At 34.8% G+C, this 12,932-nt stretch overlaps 1 protein-coding gene across 1 annotated transcript in view; it reads left to right on the plus strand.

Moving 5' to 3' along the window:
* The window catches only part of zbbx (zinc finger, B-box domain containing), a 146,491-nt gene that overhangs the window by 109,540 nt on the left and 24,019 nt on the right, over positions 1-12,932 (plus strand). The window contains exon 16 of the mRNA XM_059946888.1: positions 2,498-2,660. Within this exon, the coding sequence (XP_059802871.1) occupies positions 2,498-2,660 (163 nt within the window). The remainder of the gene's footprint in view (positions 1-2,497; positions 2,661-12,932) is intronic.

Genomic DNA, 12,932 nt, shown 5'->3' on the forward strand with positions numbered 1-12,932 from the left:
GTGGGCACAGACTTGTAGGGTAACATGGTTGAGGATAATCACAGTGGATAGCTTGCCTATCCTTTAAAATTTGGAAGTTTCAAAGTGCCTTTATCAGCAAAGTATACTGTATACAACCCTGAGATTCATCCTCCCAGAGGCAGCCATGGCCCAAAGAAACACCATGGAACACGTTTAAAGAAAACACCAAAAAGCGAGCAAATGACACACAAAATATTAAACATCAAACTTCAGAGACCACATAATGGTCCAGGAGTGACAGCCATCTAGTCAGTTCAGCCTAGTGCTGCAGCCTCAGCCATGGAGAAAGTTCTATGCTGAAGCGCCTTGATCAAATTTTGCAAATAGCAAAAAAGAGTAACCAGAAACAAATGGAACATGAGCTGCAATGTCCTCCAAAAGTGAGTCCAAAGCTGTAGAGCCGGTTCAATGCTGAGTACATTAAACATCAAACTGCAGAATCCCCTGAAAAGGGTTCCATAGCCATGAGCTGCAATCAAACCTTGCAGCATGGGACCCAAGATTCCTGCAGTAACAGCGAGAGGATGACCTGTCAAACTCAAAGTCAGACAGCGCTGAGCACCTGTTCACCTTGTGCTCTCATCCTAGTTAATTTCAGTCTTGCTGGGTGCTTGAATGGACAAGGAGTACTGGAACTGACCATGGGTGCATGTTCCACCATTAGGAAACGATGGCAGCACACTCCGCTTTCAACCTCGCTGAATTTGACAGGAAAGAGCATAAACACTAGATCATTTAGTCAGTCCAAAAACACATAATCAGAATAGAAAGTACAGGCTGAAATCGATCACAGTTCAGGAGAAGAAGCATATTTAAAAGAAGAAGAAATAGTAGTAGTTTCATGAGCTGTCTGTGGGATGCTGCCATTGGTCACTGGTGCCTTTATTTAAACAAATAAAAATTTGAGATGTATGAGTCTAATTAAAATTATATTGAATTGCTGGAAGTTAATGTAAGTATTAAGTTAAGTAAAATAAAGAAGAAAATCTAGCAGTTGACCTATAGTTAGCTGCTGAAATTCAAAAACACATTTCACTACCTAAGCAATGAAGGTCATATACCTTAGTGTCTAATTTCCAGTTTGACTTTTATTTCTGTGTTCCATTGTGAACTAGAGGTAAGGTAAAATTTGAATTATCACAATGAAATGTTGATGGAGCCTTGAAGGTGAATTTGAAAGGTAGTCCCATTTATTTGTTAACTTGAATTATTCACCTAGAAGCACAGGTGTTCCAAATGGGGCTGGAAAGAAAGGGTTTTGAGTCAGAAGCAAGGCTGTTAAAAACTTGAGCCAGATCTGATGCTTCCACAGCTATTCTGTTAGATTAGATAAATGTTCTGTCATCTTCATCCTCCACTTACATTAGAGGAAGTATTAATTTCATTATCTTGTTATTACATAAAAAACCTTAGTACTGAAAAACTTTTCACTTTGACTCTTGTGAAAGCAGATAATTGTACTTTGTGAAATGACTATATTTTTACAAAAGTATATGCAGGTCAGAATCTGTCTTCTATGACTTTCCTACATTCTTCCTCTTTTACATCTACTTTTTCCAATCACATAATGTTTCCTAACGAGATCATGATGAGGCAATTGCAGTTAATATGGTTAGTGTGGATTTACAAAATACCTTTGATAGAATGCCACATAATAGAATGTTCATCAGAATTGAAGGCTGTAGAACAAAAGGGATATCAAAAGTGTAGACAGAAAAATAACTAAACCACAGGCAGCAAAATAAGAGTGGAAAGATTTGTTTAGAATGGAAGTGTACTGGATTGGAATTCTATAGTGCTCATACTAGGACCAGTACTTAATATAGGGTATATGAATGGTCATGGTGCATATTTCAAAATGGCATAGAAGTTGGAAGTACAGTGATCTATGAGAAGAAGAAAATTAATCTATGCATCCTTCCCTAACTGGCTCATGGAAGGGGTTTGAAATTTGAAGTTCGAAATTCATTGCACAGAATTTCAACGTGTTATTGTTTGGTAGGACAAATGAAAAAATATATAAACTAGTGTGTACAGTTCTAAAAGGACTACCTTAGATTGGGATTCATGTGCATGGTTTGTTGAAGATAGCCTTTTTAAGAAAGTGTTTAAAATGTATACAAGATCCTGAGCCATTTATACATGCATGAGAGGACGAAGAAGTAGAAGTAGCTCAATTGCTCCTTTTTTAAGTTGGCATGGACTCAATAGGTCAAGTTGCGGCCTTCCATGCTGTAATCATTCTATGATCCTGTTGAATTCATTTGATTTTGTTCCCTCTAATTATTATGTGCTGACACAGATGTAATCAGCCAAGTTGACCCTGATAAACAAAAAAAATAAAATATATTACTTATAACTGCAATAATTTGTTTTCCAGCAGAGATATACCAGCCCAAATCATTTTCTGTGTCTAAATGGAGCATTTTTTATAAACTAATGCTTATACCTTGTAATTCTGTTTCAATCATGTTAGGAATTACAAAAGATCGCTCGTGCTCAAGATATTGATGTTGGCAAATATTTGGACATGGAAGGTTTCTTCTCCTTGCAACTGGATCCGAAACTGATTGTTCCAGCACCCTCTGTGAAACGAGTGATCAATGACAAAAAGGAAGTGGTGGTAACACTGGTCAAAGGTATGTCTTAGATTTACAGTAGTCATCAGATTTGCTATGTGCTTGTTTCAATGAATATAGTTACATAATGCCCCACATTTAATAATGCCCCACACATTTGTATATTAAATATTCTCATTTTCATGAAAAAGCAAGAGCAAAAGTATCATGAAGCAGTTGCCCATAATATAATCCTTTCAAGCTGGTTTTGAACTGATCCAAGACTAACTGAAGGGAAGGCTTTGAGGAGATTATTAACTCCATACCAAACAAATCTTAATTTTTAAACATACTTTCAAAGAATTCAGTAACAATTAACAACCTTTTTCAGGGATCTATGGTGTAGATTTTCACCTTCAGCACTTTAGTGTATTTACAGAGGAAAATCCAGCAATAAAGATTGTATTTTGCAGTAAAATCCACTAGAATTACATTCTGTTGATACTATCAGGAAGGAAATCTGACAAATTCTGTGAAGACTCTACTGTCCTCTCCAACAAATTTTGCTCTGTGTTCATATTCAGACAACTTTTAAAATCACAATTTGTAAAAGTGAAAATTAGCCCCAGGTGGAATTCATTAAAGCAATTCCCTAATGAATCTATCTGAGATTATCAATAAAGTGTTGTTTGGAGGATATGAAGACAGTTTTCCACTATATTTAAATAGTGATATGCATAAAAGGCAAAGAAGGAAAAACTTGTATGTCTTGTACTTGTATGCTTTGTTACAACAGAGATCTGCCATTCCCTGGGTATACATCAGGGAGAATCAATAATACAGAGTGAATTGCCTACAGATTTTCTCCTCACTTTCCATTGTGTTCCCTTTTTTATGGCCTTCCTGCTAAAGTACCAGAGGAGTAGTAGAAGAATGTCTGAGCCAATAGGTGTAATGTAAGAGGAGGTGAATCTTAGAGTGACTAATTATTTGAATCAAAAGGTCTGCATCTGACTATAATAGATTCTTTTCTACTATGACCCGTCGAAGCAGATATATCCACAGGCTTTCTGTGTTCACTGCATTTTAAGTAATTGGTTGTGAAGACAGTAAAGTCTAAGAGGCAATCATTAACCTGAGAAATTTAGTTTGGCTCAGACACTAATGAAATAAAACAATGAGTAGTTACAGATTTCTTATTTTAATGAGGAGCAACTTAATAACAGAAATAGATGTGAAACTATTGAATGCGTAAGTAATGCTGAAGAGCTTCTAATCATATCATTGATTTTAGGTATCTTTTGTAGAACTCTCTCTTGTAGTGGGTTTAAGTGTGACTGCAGATATGTGAGGCATAAATTTTACTGGAAATCTGTACTGAAAATGTGTAGAACAGTTTGGAAATGCTGTCTCTCAGATTGGATAGGAAATTGAAACCCTGGCTGCTTTCATGTTCAATACTGCAATTTGAAGTACTTTGGGGTTATTCTGAGAATTTAGCTACTGTGTGTCCTTAAACCAAAACTTAAATTAATTATCTGGTTTTAAAACGGATATAGAAACACATAGTAGTTTGGACAATATTTGTGAAAGGTGAGATAGAATTAATATTTTAGGTCAATACTTCTTTGTCAAAAGCTTTAAGGCCTTTGTAACTCCCTTATCTCCACTTGTCCCATCTTGCTTTCCTTTCTACTCTTCCATTACTTTTCCAAGTGATTACGTTATCACCATCATTAAATAATTGATATACTGTAAATCTTATGCCCCATTGTCACTTGTTTTTCAAATCTGTTCCATCTCCTGTTCCATCTTTTCAGTTCCCTCGTTTTATATCTCCAGGTCCCTGATTCCTATCTTTTTTTTTTGAATCTATGCTTTCCATGCTTCACCCCATTGAGCCCACTGCCACCTTATCTCCCATTTTGACATTGTTTTCAGCTTCCATTGCTTCTTCCTTCCTTTACCCTTCCCCTGCACCTGCCCCCCCCCACATTCTCTGATACACTCCAAGAATTTATTTAGAGTTAGTGCAGAACTGGCGCATGAAATATGAAATACAAAATCACCATATTGTATTAAGAGAATGGAAGATTAGTGCAACTGTAGTACTTTGCTTTTTAGGGTATTGTTCAGTTGTAATACAAAGTGTGGTACATTTCAATTTACATAATTATTAATGGATTTCTTATCTGACAATCACAATACATATTTTCTGTCTACGTCTGCTAATCACCCATGTACTAAATGGTGCAAATTTCACATTTATATCTCAAATTCTACTCTATCAGTTATACAGCATTAAAGGCATAACATTCAAACATAATGTGCAATACCCACTAATATTCTTCACTTTTCTCTCAGGTAGTAAGGCACATAATCGCTGGCAACATTTTTACTTTCTCCTCATTGAGTAAAACTTGCTTGAAATGATGGTATCTATGGTCAGCAATTAGACTTCAACCATTATCCCCTCATGTCGGTTTTGTGTTCCTTTATATAATTTTAATCTTTTTTCTCAATTTCCTTTGATTTTCAGTTTGAAGATACAGATACCACATAATCCTAGCCTCTGAAACTCACTACAACCCAGCCCTATAACTTCCTCTTTTCAGATAACCAAAACTGCTAAGTGTAAAGGTAGTGGAGAAGAGTAAGAATAAACTGAAGATTTTACTAAATTTTACATAATATTTCACCAGCTCAGATACTGTGCTGATTTTATATGTTAGCCTAGAAATGGAACCTGCACAAACTGAGTCATGGGCATGCATGACCTTCAGTCATTGCAGGGAGACCGAGATGTGATCACTTTGGAGGGCAAGGTCCCTCATATTATCTGCTGCAGAGGATTCAGACAAAGTTTTATGTGGCTGCCTTCACGTAATGAATAATAGGCAGAGGCACTGAAATACTTGGTTCATTGAAGAAGAAGAAGACCTATATGCTATGTTCAGAGCTTGATGGGGTACAGACTTAACGTTGCATGGGGCATTATGCAATATTTGGGGATGTGCTTCCCAGCAGAGGACTTAGGAGGTATTATTGCTCTTGCAGCATAAAAGATAAAAATACTGCAAGGACTGGCTCTATGAAGCATAAATCTGCTGTACTCACAGGATGTTAATGTTCAAAAACCTACCAGTGCCTTTACTGTTTCTTGTCTCTCAAGTTGCCATTGTTTGTAGCAAGACGATGTATGCAAAGCCTTGGCAAATTTGACCCAAAGCTTAAGATCATTCTTGAAAATAACCTGCAACGTCCTTTATTGTAAAAAAAAACACAGCTATCCACAGTTTGCCCATAGACTGTGAAGGAGCTTGCATGAACATTGTACTACAGGGTAAAACAAAAAAGAACAACTCGAAAGTAATGATTTTAAGGTTTTACCATTGACTGGATATATAAAATTACTTACATTAATTTAGTTCTTTAAGTAATAATTTATTTACAAGTGAAATAAGATAATCAGCAACAGAATTTTCATAACTAAATAAATAAATACTCAAGAGCTCAGCTTCTCCTTGTGCAACTGGATCCTCGATTTTCTCATTTGCAGACCCAAGACAATTCTTGAATTTGTTGGTCTTTAATGATGTATTTTTGATATTTCTTTGTGTTAACCACCTGGTCCTGTATTGCCACAAGGAACACCTCTGTTTCTGGGAAGATGCCTCCAACTCTGAGCTAGCTTATCAACATCTAGCCTGATCAGATTGTGAGAATGTCTTTGATAGCAGGTCATGGTCTTCCATTCTTCAATAGTGATAATGTCTTCATTTTTCTGGGTTGTGTTTTCATTTAAGTTCACTTGTGTGTGTACTTATCAGAATTGCATATGCTCATGTGGAGTGCTGAATCCTGATTTCATTGATGAAAGTATATCCTTAAAAGTTTTATCTGACTTTTAAGTGGCTTTTTTATGTCTGATAATCCTCTTCCTTTTTCTGTTCTAGGTAGTGTTAATCTAAGTGTGTTGGAGTGTATAGTACATAGTGTTTTCTAAAATTTGTCATTTTAGTCCTTATTTTTCTTTATAAATTTTCCAGATCTGTTTCAGACCAAGATATTACATGAAATGTATATGTTAATATGGGTATAGCGATAGTTTTGCTACTGTGCTCTGTTTGGCAGATTTTCTTAAGCCTTGAAGTAAATTCTGTTGAAAGTTTTCTCTTTATTGCACTATGATCTATTTTCTATGCTTGTTGATATCCCAAGTACAACTGAGTTTCATATTAATCCATTCTGTATCCTGTATTATATCCTGCTGCTCCGTTTTATATTCTACTAGCTCTATTGCACCTTTCTTTATGTTTAACATTCTGCACTTATCTGGTCTGAAGTTCTTGTTTATATCTTACATAAATAGTTATAATATTTGAATTAATTGCTTTAGCTTTACTGATGAAGGAGTGTCTAATTTCAAATTGTCCATGTATCGTCGAAGGTGTATCAAGATATAATTCATTTGGTTGTTTCTGATTCGATAACCTATTTTAATCTGATTCAGTGAAATAGGGAGTGGTTTTAATAAATACCCCAAGGAATTCTACAAGTATGTGAAAAGCAAGAGGGTAAGATGTGAAAGAATAGCAACTATCAAGTGTGACAGTGGGAAAGTGTGAATGGAATCAAAGGAAATAGCAGAGGTACTTAATGAGTTCATTACTTCAGTATTCACTATGGAAAGAATCTTGGTGATTTTAGTGATGACTTGTAGTAGATTGAAGAGCTTGAACATGTAGATATTAAGAAAGAGGATGTGCTGGAGCTTTTGGAAAGCTTCAAGTTGGGTAAGTCGCTGGGACCAGATGAGGTGTAAATCAGGGTATTGTGGGAGGTGAGGGAGGAGATTGCTCAGCCTCTGGTGATGATCTTTGAATCATCAGTGGGGATAGGAGAGGTTCCGGAGGATTGGAGGGTTGCAAATGTTGTTCCTTTATTCAAGGAAGGGAGTAGAGATAGCCCAGGAAATTATAGACCAGTGAGTCTTACTTCAGTGGTTGGTAAGTTGATGGAGTAGATCCTGAGAGGCAGGATTTTTTGAACATTTGGAGAGGTATAATATGATTAGACATAGTCAGCATGGCTTTGTCAAGGGCAGGTTGTGCCTTATGAGCCTGATTGAATTTTTTTGAGGATGTGACTAAACACATTGATGAAGGAAGAGCAGTAGATGAGGTGTATATGGATTTCATCAAGGCATTTGATAAGGTACCCCATGCAAGGCTTATTGAGAAAGTAAGGTGGCATGGGATCCAAGGGGACATTGATTTGTGGATCGAGAACTGGCTTGCCCACAGAAGGCAAAGAGTGGTTGTAAACAGGGTTCATGGAGGTGGGTGACCAGTGGTGTGCCTCAGTGATCTGTTCTGGGACCCTTGCTCTTTGTGATTTTTATAAATGACCTGGATGAGGAAGTGGAGGGATGGGTTAGTAAGTTTGCTGATGACACAGAGGTTGGGTGTGTTGGATTGTGTGTAGGGGTATCAGAGGTTACAGTGGGACATTGATAGAATGCAAAACTGGGCTAAGAGATGGTAGATGAGTTCAACCTCGGTAAGTGTGAAGAGGTTCATTTTGGTTGGTCAAATATGATGGCAGAATATAGCATTAATGGTAAGACTTCCGGTAGTGTGGAGAATCAGAGGGATCTTGGGGTCCGAGTCCATAGGACGCTCAAAGCAGCTGTGCAGGTTGATTCTGTGGTTAAGAAGACATACAATGTATTGGCCTTGATCAATCGTGGAATTGAATTTAGGAGCCGAGAGGTAATGTTGCAGCTATATAGGACCCTGGTCAGACCCTGGTCAGACCCCACTTGAAGTACAGCCTCACTACTGGAAGGATGTGGAAGCCATAGAAAGTGTGCAGAGGAAGTTTACAAGAAAGTTGCCTGGATTGAGAAGAATGCCTTACGAAAACAGGTAGAGTGAACTCGGACTTTTCTCCTTGGAGTGATGGAGGATGAGAGGTGACCTGATAGAGGTGTACAAGATGATGAGAGGCATTGATCATGTGGATAGTCAGAGGCTTTTTCTCAGGGCTCGAATGGTTCCCACAAGAGGACACCAGTTCAAGTTGCTGGGGAGTAGGTACAGAGGAGATGTCAGGGGTAAGTTTTTTATGCAGAGAGTGGTGAGTGCGTGAAATAAGCAACAGTGGTGGAGGCGGATACAATAGGATCTTTTAAGAGACTTTTGGATAGGTACATGGAGCTTAGCAAAATAGAGGGCTATGGGTAAGCCTAGTAATTTCTAAGGTAGGGGCATGATTGGCACAACTTTGTGGGCCAAAGGCCCTGTATTGTGCTGTAGGTTTTCTATGTTTCTATGTGTCTAAAGCTGGACAAAGCCATAGTGGGCTCAGGGAGTCACCCTGAAAAATGTCTCAGTTTATTTTGATAATGATGGATGTTTTCTTGTGGTTGTTAAATGATAGGGTGATTATAGTATGCCAATGCTTCATCAGATGTTACAGGAATTTCACAAGTATTTGATGTAGTCCATATACATGAAGAACTGCTATTAACCATGAGTGTGGGACAGAATCAAATGCTTTCTTCTTTTTTTTTCAATCTTTTTATTAGTTTTTTAAAAAAAACATAACATAATATTATATTCAATAGGTTATAAATACAATAGATTTGAAATTAAATTAGTAACAAGATAACAATATCTTATTAAACTATCAGTGAAAAAGGATCATATAATAATCAATCTAATCTATATTGATTATACATGAAAAGATTAAAAATAATTATCAAAAGAAAACAAAGTATAAAATATAAGAAAAAATGTATATTTAGGGAAATAATAAAAAAAATAAACCTAAACTAACATGGGCAGTAATAATAGTTTATATGTATATGATAGTGTCAAAAACTCCGGAACTCCATACCAGAACAAGAATAATAAGAGTAAAGGTCTGGAAGAAGTCAAATTAATTCATATGAAAGTGTCGAATGAACGGTCCCCAAGTTTCTTCAAATTTAATTGATGAATCAAAAATAGTACTTCTAATTTTTTCTAAACTTAAGCAAGAAATAGTTTGAGAGAACCACTGAAATGTGGTAGGAGGATTTACTTCTTTCCAATTTTGTAATATAGATCTCCTGGCCATTAATGTTACAAAGGCAATCATTCGTCTAATTGAAGGGGAGAATCGACTATCATCTTCATTTGGTATACCAAAAATTGCAGTGATAAAATGAGGTTGTAAATCAATATTCCAAATTGAGGAAATGGTAGCAAATATGTCCTTCCAATAATTATGTAAAGTAGGACATGACCAAAACATATGGGTCAATGAAGCCACATCTAAATGACATCTGTCACATTGAGGATTAATATGAGAATAAAACCGAGCAAGCTTATCTTTAGACATATGAGCTCTATGTACAACCTTAAATTGTATTAAAGCATGTTTAGCACACATAGAAGAAGAATTAACCATTTGTAAAATTTTTTCCCATTTTTCCGTTGAAATATTGTATTGAAGTTCTTTTTCCCATTCTTGTTTAATTCTACCTGATATCTCTGGTTGTATCATCATAATCATATTATAAATAAAAGCCACTAATCTCTTCTGACAGGGATTTAAAGTAAAAATCATATCTGAAAAATCTATCAAAGTTGAATTAGGAAAGGATGGTAAAACTTTATACAAAAAGTTTCTAATTTGTAAATATCTAAAAAAATTAGATTTAGGTAATTTAAATTTGTTAGAAAGTTGATCAAAAGACATCAAACTACCTTCAGAAAAAAGATTGCGAAAACATATTATACCTTTCCTTTTCCATATACTAAAAGCTTGATGTTAAAGAGGGTTTAAAGAAAAAATTAAGTAAGATAGGGCTATCAAGAACGAAGTTTTTTAGAGTAAAAAATTTATGAAATTGAAACCAAATTCGTAATGTATGTTTGACAATAGGGTTAGATATCTGTTTATTAAGTTTAACTAAATCAACAGGGAGAGAAGAACCAAGAACAGAAAATAGAGAACATCCTTGTGTATCATTACATTCTAAATTTACCCACTGTGGGCACAATGGTAAATCTAAATCTAATTTCCAGTATAATAAATTCCGAATATTATTCACCCAATAGTAAAATCTAAAATTGGGTAAAGCTAAACCACCATCTTTTTTAGATTTCTGTAACTGTCTTTTACTTAATCTGGGGTTTTTATTTTGTCACACAAATGAGGAAATTTTTGAATCAATGCTATCAAAAAAAGACTTAGGAATAAAAGTTGGTAAGGCTTGAAATAAATATAAAAATTTCGGTAAAATCATCATTTTAACAGCATTGATCTGACCAACCAATGATAAGGATAAAGGAGACCATCTAGTAGTAAGTTGTTGAATTTGATGAAGCATAGGTAAAAAATTCAATCTGAATAAATCTTTATATTTCTTGGTAATTTTAATACCTAAATAAATAAAATTATCAGTAACAATTTTAAATGGTATCCTGTCATTCAGTAAAGTATGTGCATTTAAAGGGAAGAGTTCATTCTTATCCAAATTTAATTTGTAACCAGAAAAACTACCAAATTGAACCAACAAGGATAGAATAGCGGGAATAGAATTATCAGGATCAGAAATATATAACAACAAGTCATCAGCATAGAGCGATAACTTGTATAATTTCTCATTACGGGTAATACCAAAAATATTAGGGGATTCACGAATAGCAATGGCTAAAGGTTCTAATGCAATATTAAATAATAAAGGACTTAAGGGACAACCTTGTCTCGTACCACAAGATAATTGAAAAAAAGAGGATCTATAATTATTCGTAAGAACAGAAGCAACAGGTTTATAATATATTAATTTAATCCATGATATAAAATTAGAACTAAAATTAAAATTCTTCAAGGCATTAAATAAGTATGTCCATTCAACTCTATCAAAAGCTTTTTCAGCGTCTAATGAAATAACACATTCTGGGGTTGTGGGTGAGGAAGTGTAAATTATATTAATCAATTTTCTAAAATTAAAAAAGGAGTATCAGTTCCTAATGAAACCAGTTTGATCTCCTGAAATGATCTGTGATAGTACCTTTTCTAACCTAATAGCTAAAATTTTTGTAAGAATCTTAGAATCTACATTTAGTAACGATATAGGGCGATAAGATGCACATAAAGTAGGATCTTTATCTTTTTTAAGAATTAAAGAAATAGTAGCTTCATAAAAAGACTGGGGTAGTCTCTTCTTAATAAATGCATCATTAAAGATTTCACATAGCCAAGGGGAAAGCAAAGAAGAAAAAGTTTTTAAAAATTCTATAATATAACCATCAGGTCCAGGAGCTTTCCCTGAATTCATCGATGAAATAGCCTCTTCTACCTCAGCCATAGAAATAGGAGCATCAAATAAACTTCGATCTTCATCTGTCAGTTTGGGAATATTCAAATTGTTAAAAAAATTATCCATCATAGACAGATCACCATCAAATTCTGATTGATATAAAGATTTATAAAAATCTTGAAAAGTATTATTAATTTCTTTATGATCAGTAGTCAGATTACCGTCTTGTTTACGAATTTTAATAATTTGTCGCTTTGTCAAAATAGCTTTTAATTGATTAGCTAACAATTTACCAGTTCGATCACTATGAATATAAAATTGAGCCCTGGTCTTAATTAATTGATTCTCAATTGAAGAAGATAACAGTAAGCTATGTTCCATTTGCAGTTCAACTCTCTTCTTATAAAGTTCCTTGGTAGGAGTAACGGAATAAATCTTATCAATTTCTTTAATTTTATCCACCAATAAAGCTATATCTAAATATCTTTGTTTTCTTTTACCAGCAGAATATGAGATAATTTGTCCACGAATAAAAGCCTTAAAAGAGTCCCAAAGTATTCCTCTGTCAATCTCTTCGGTATAGTTTGTTGAAAAAAATAAGTCAATTTGCTGTTTTATGAAGGTAATAAATTCTGGATCTTGAAGCAAAGTAGCGTTGAGTCTCCAAGATCTAGTATTAATGAAAGAGTCCGAAATCTTGATAGATAACTTCAAAGGTGCATGATCCAAAATAGCAATAGAATCATATTTACAATCAATAACATCTGCTAATAAACAATGATCGATAAGAAAATAATCAATTCTAGAATAACTGTGATATACATGTGAGAAAAATGAAAATTCTTTATCTTTAGGGTTCAAAAACTGCCATATTTCAGTAATTCCCGAATCAACCATAAAAGAGTTAATAAGTAAAGCTGATCTATTCGGAAGAGTTCGAATAGGTTTAGATCTATCCATCAAAGGATTCAAACAACAATTGAAATCTCCACCCATTATCAACATATATTCATTTAGATTAGGAAGGGCAGTAAATA

This window comes from Hypanus sabinus, chromosome 2, assembly GCF_030144855.1.
Source record: "Hypanus sabinus isolate sHypSab1 chromosome 2, sHypSab1.hap1, whole genome shotgun sequence".
Taxonomy (NCBI): domain Eukaryota; kingdom Metazoa; phylum Chordata; class Chondrichthyes; order Myliobatiformes; family Dasyatidae; genus Hypanus; species Hypanus sabinus.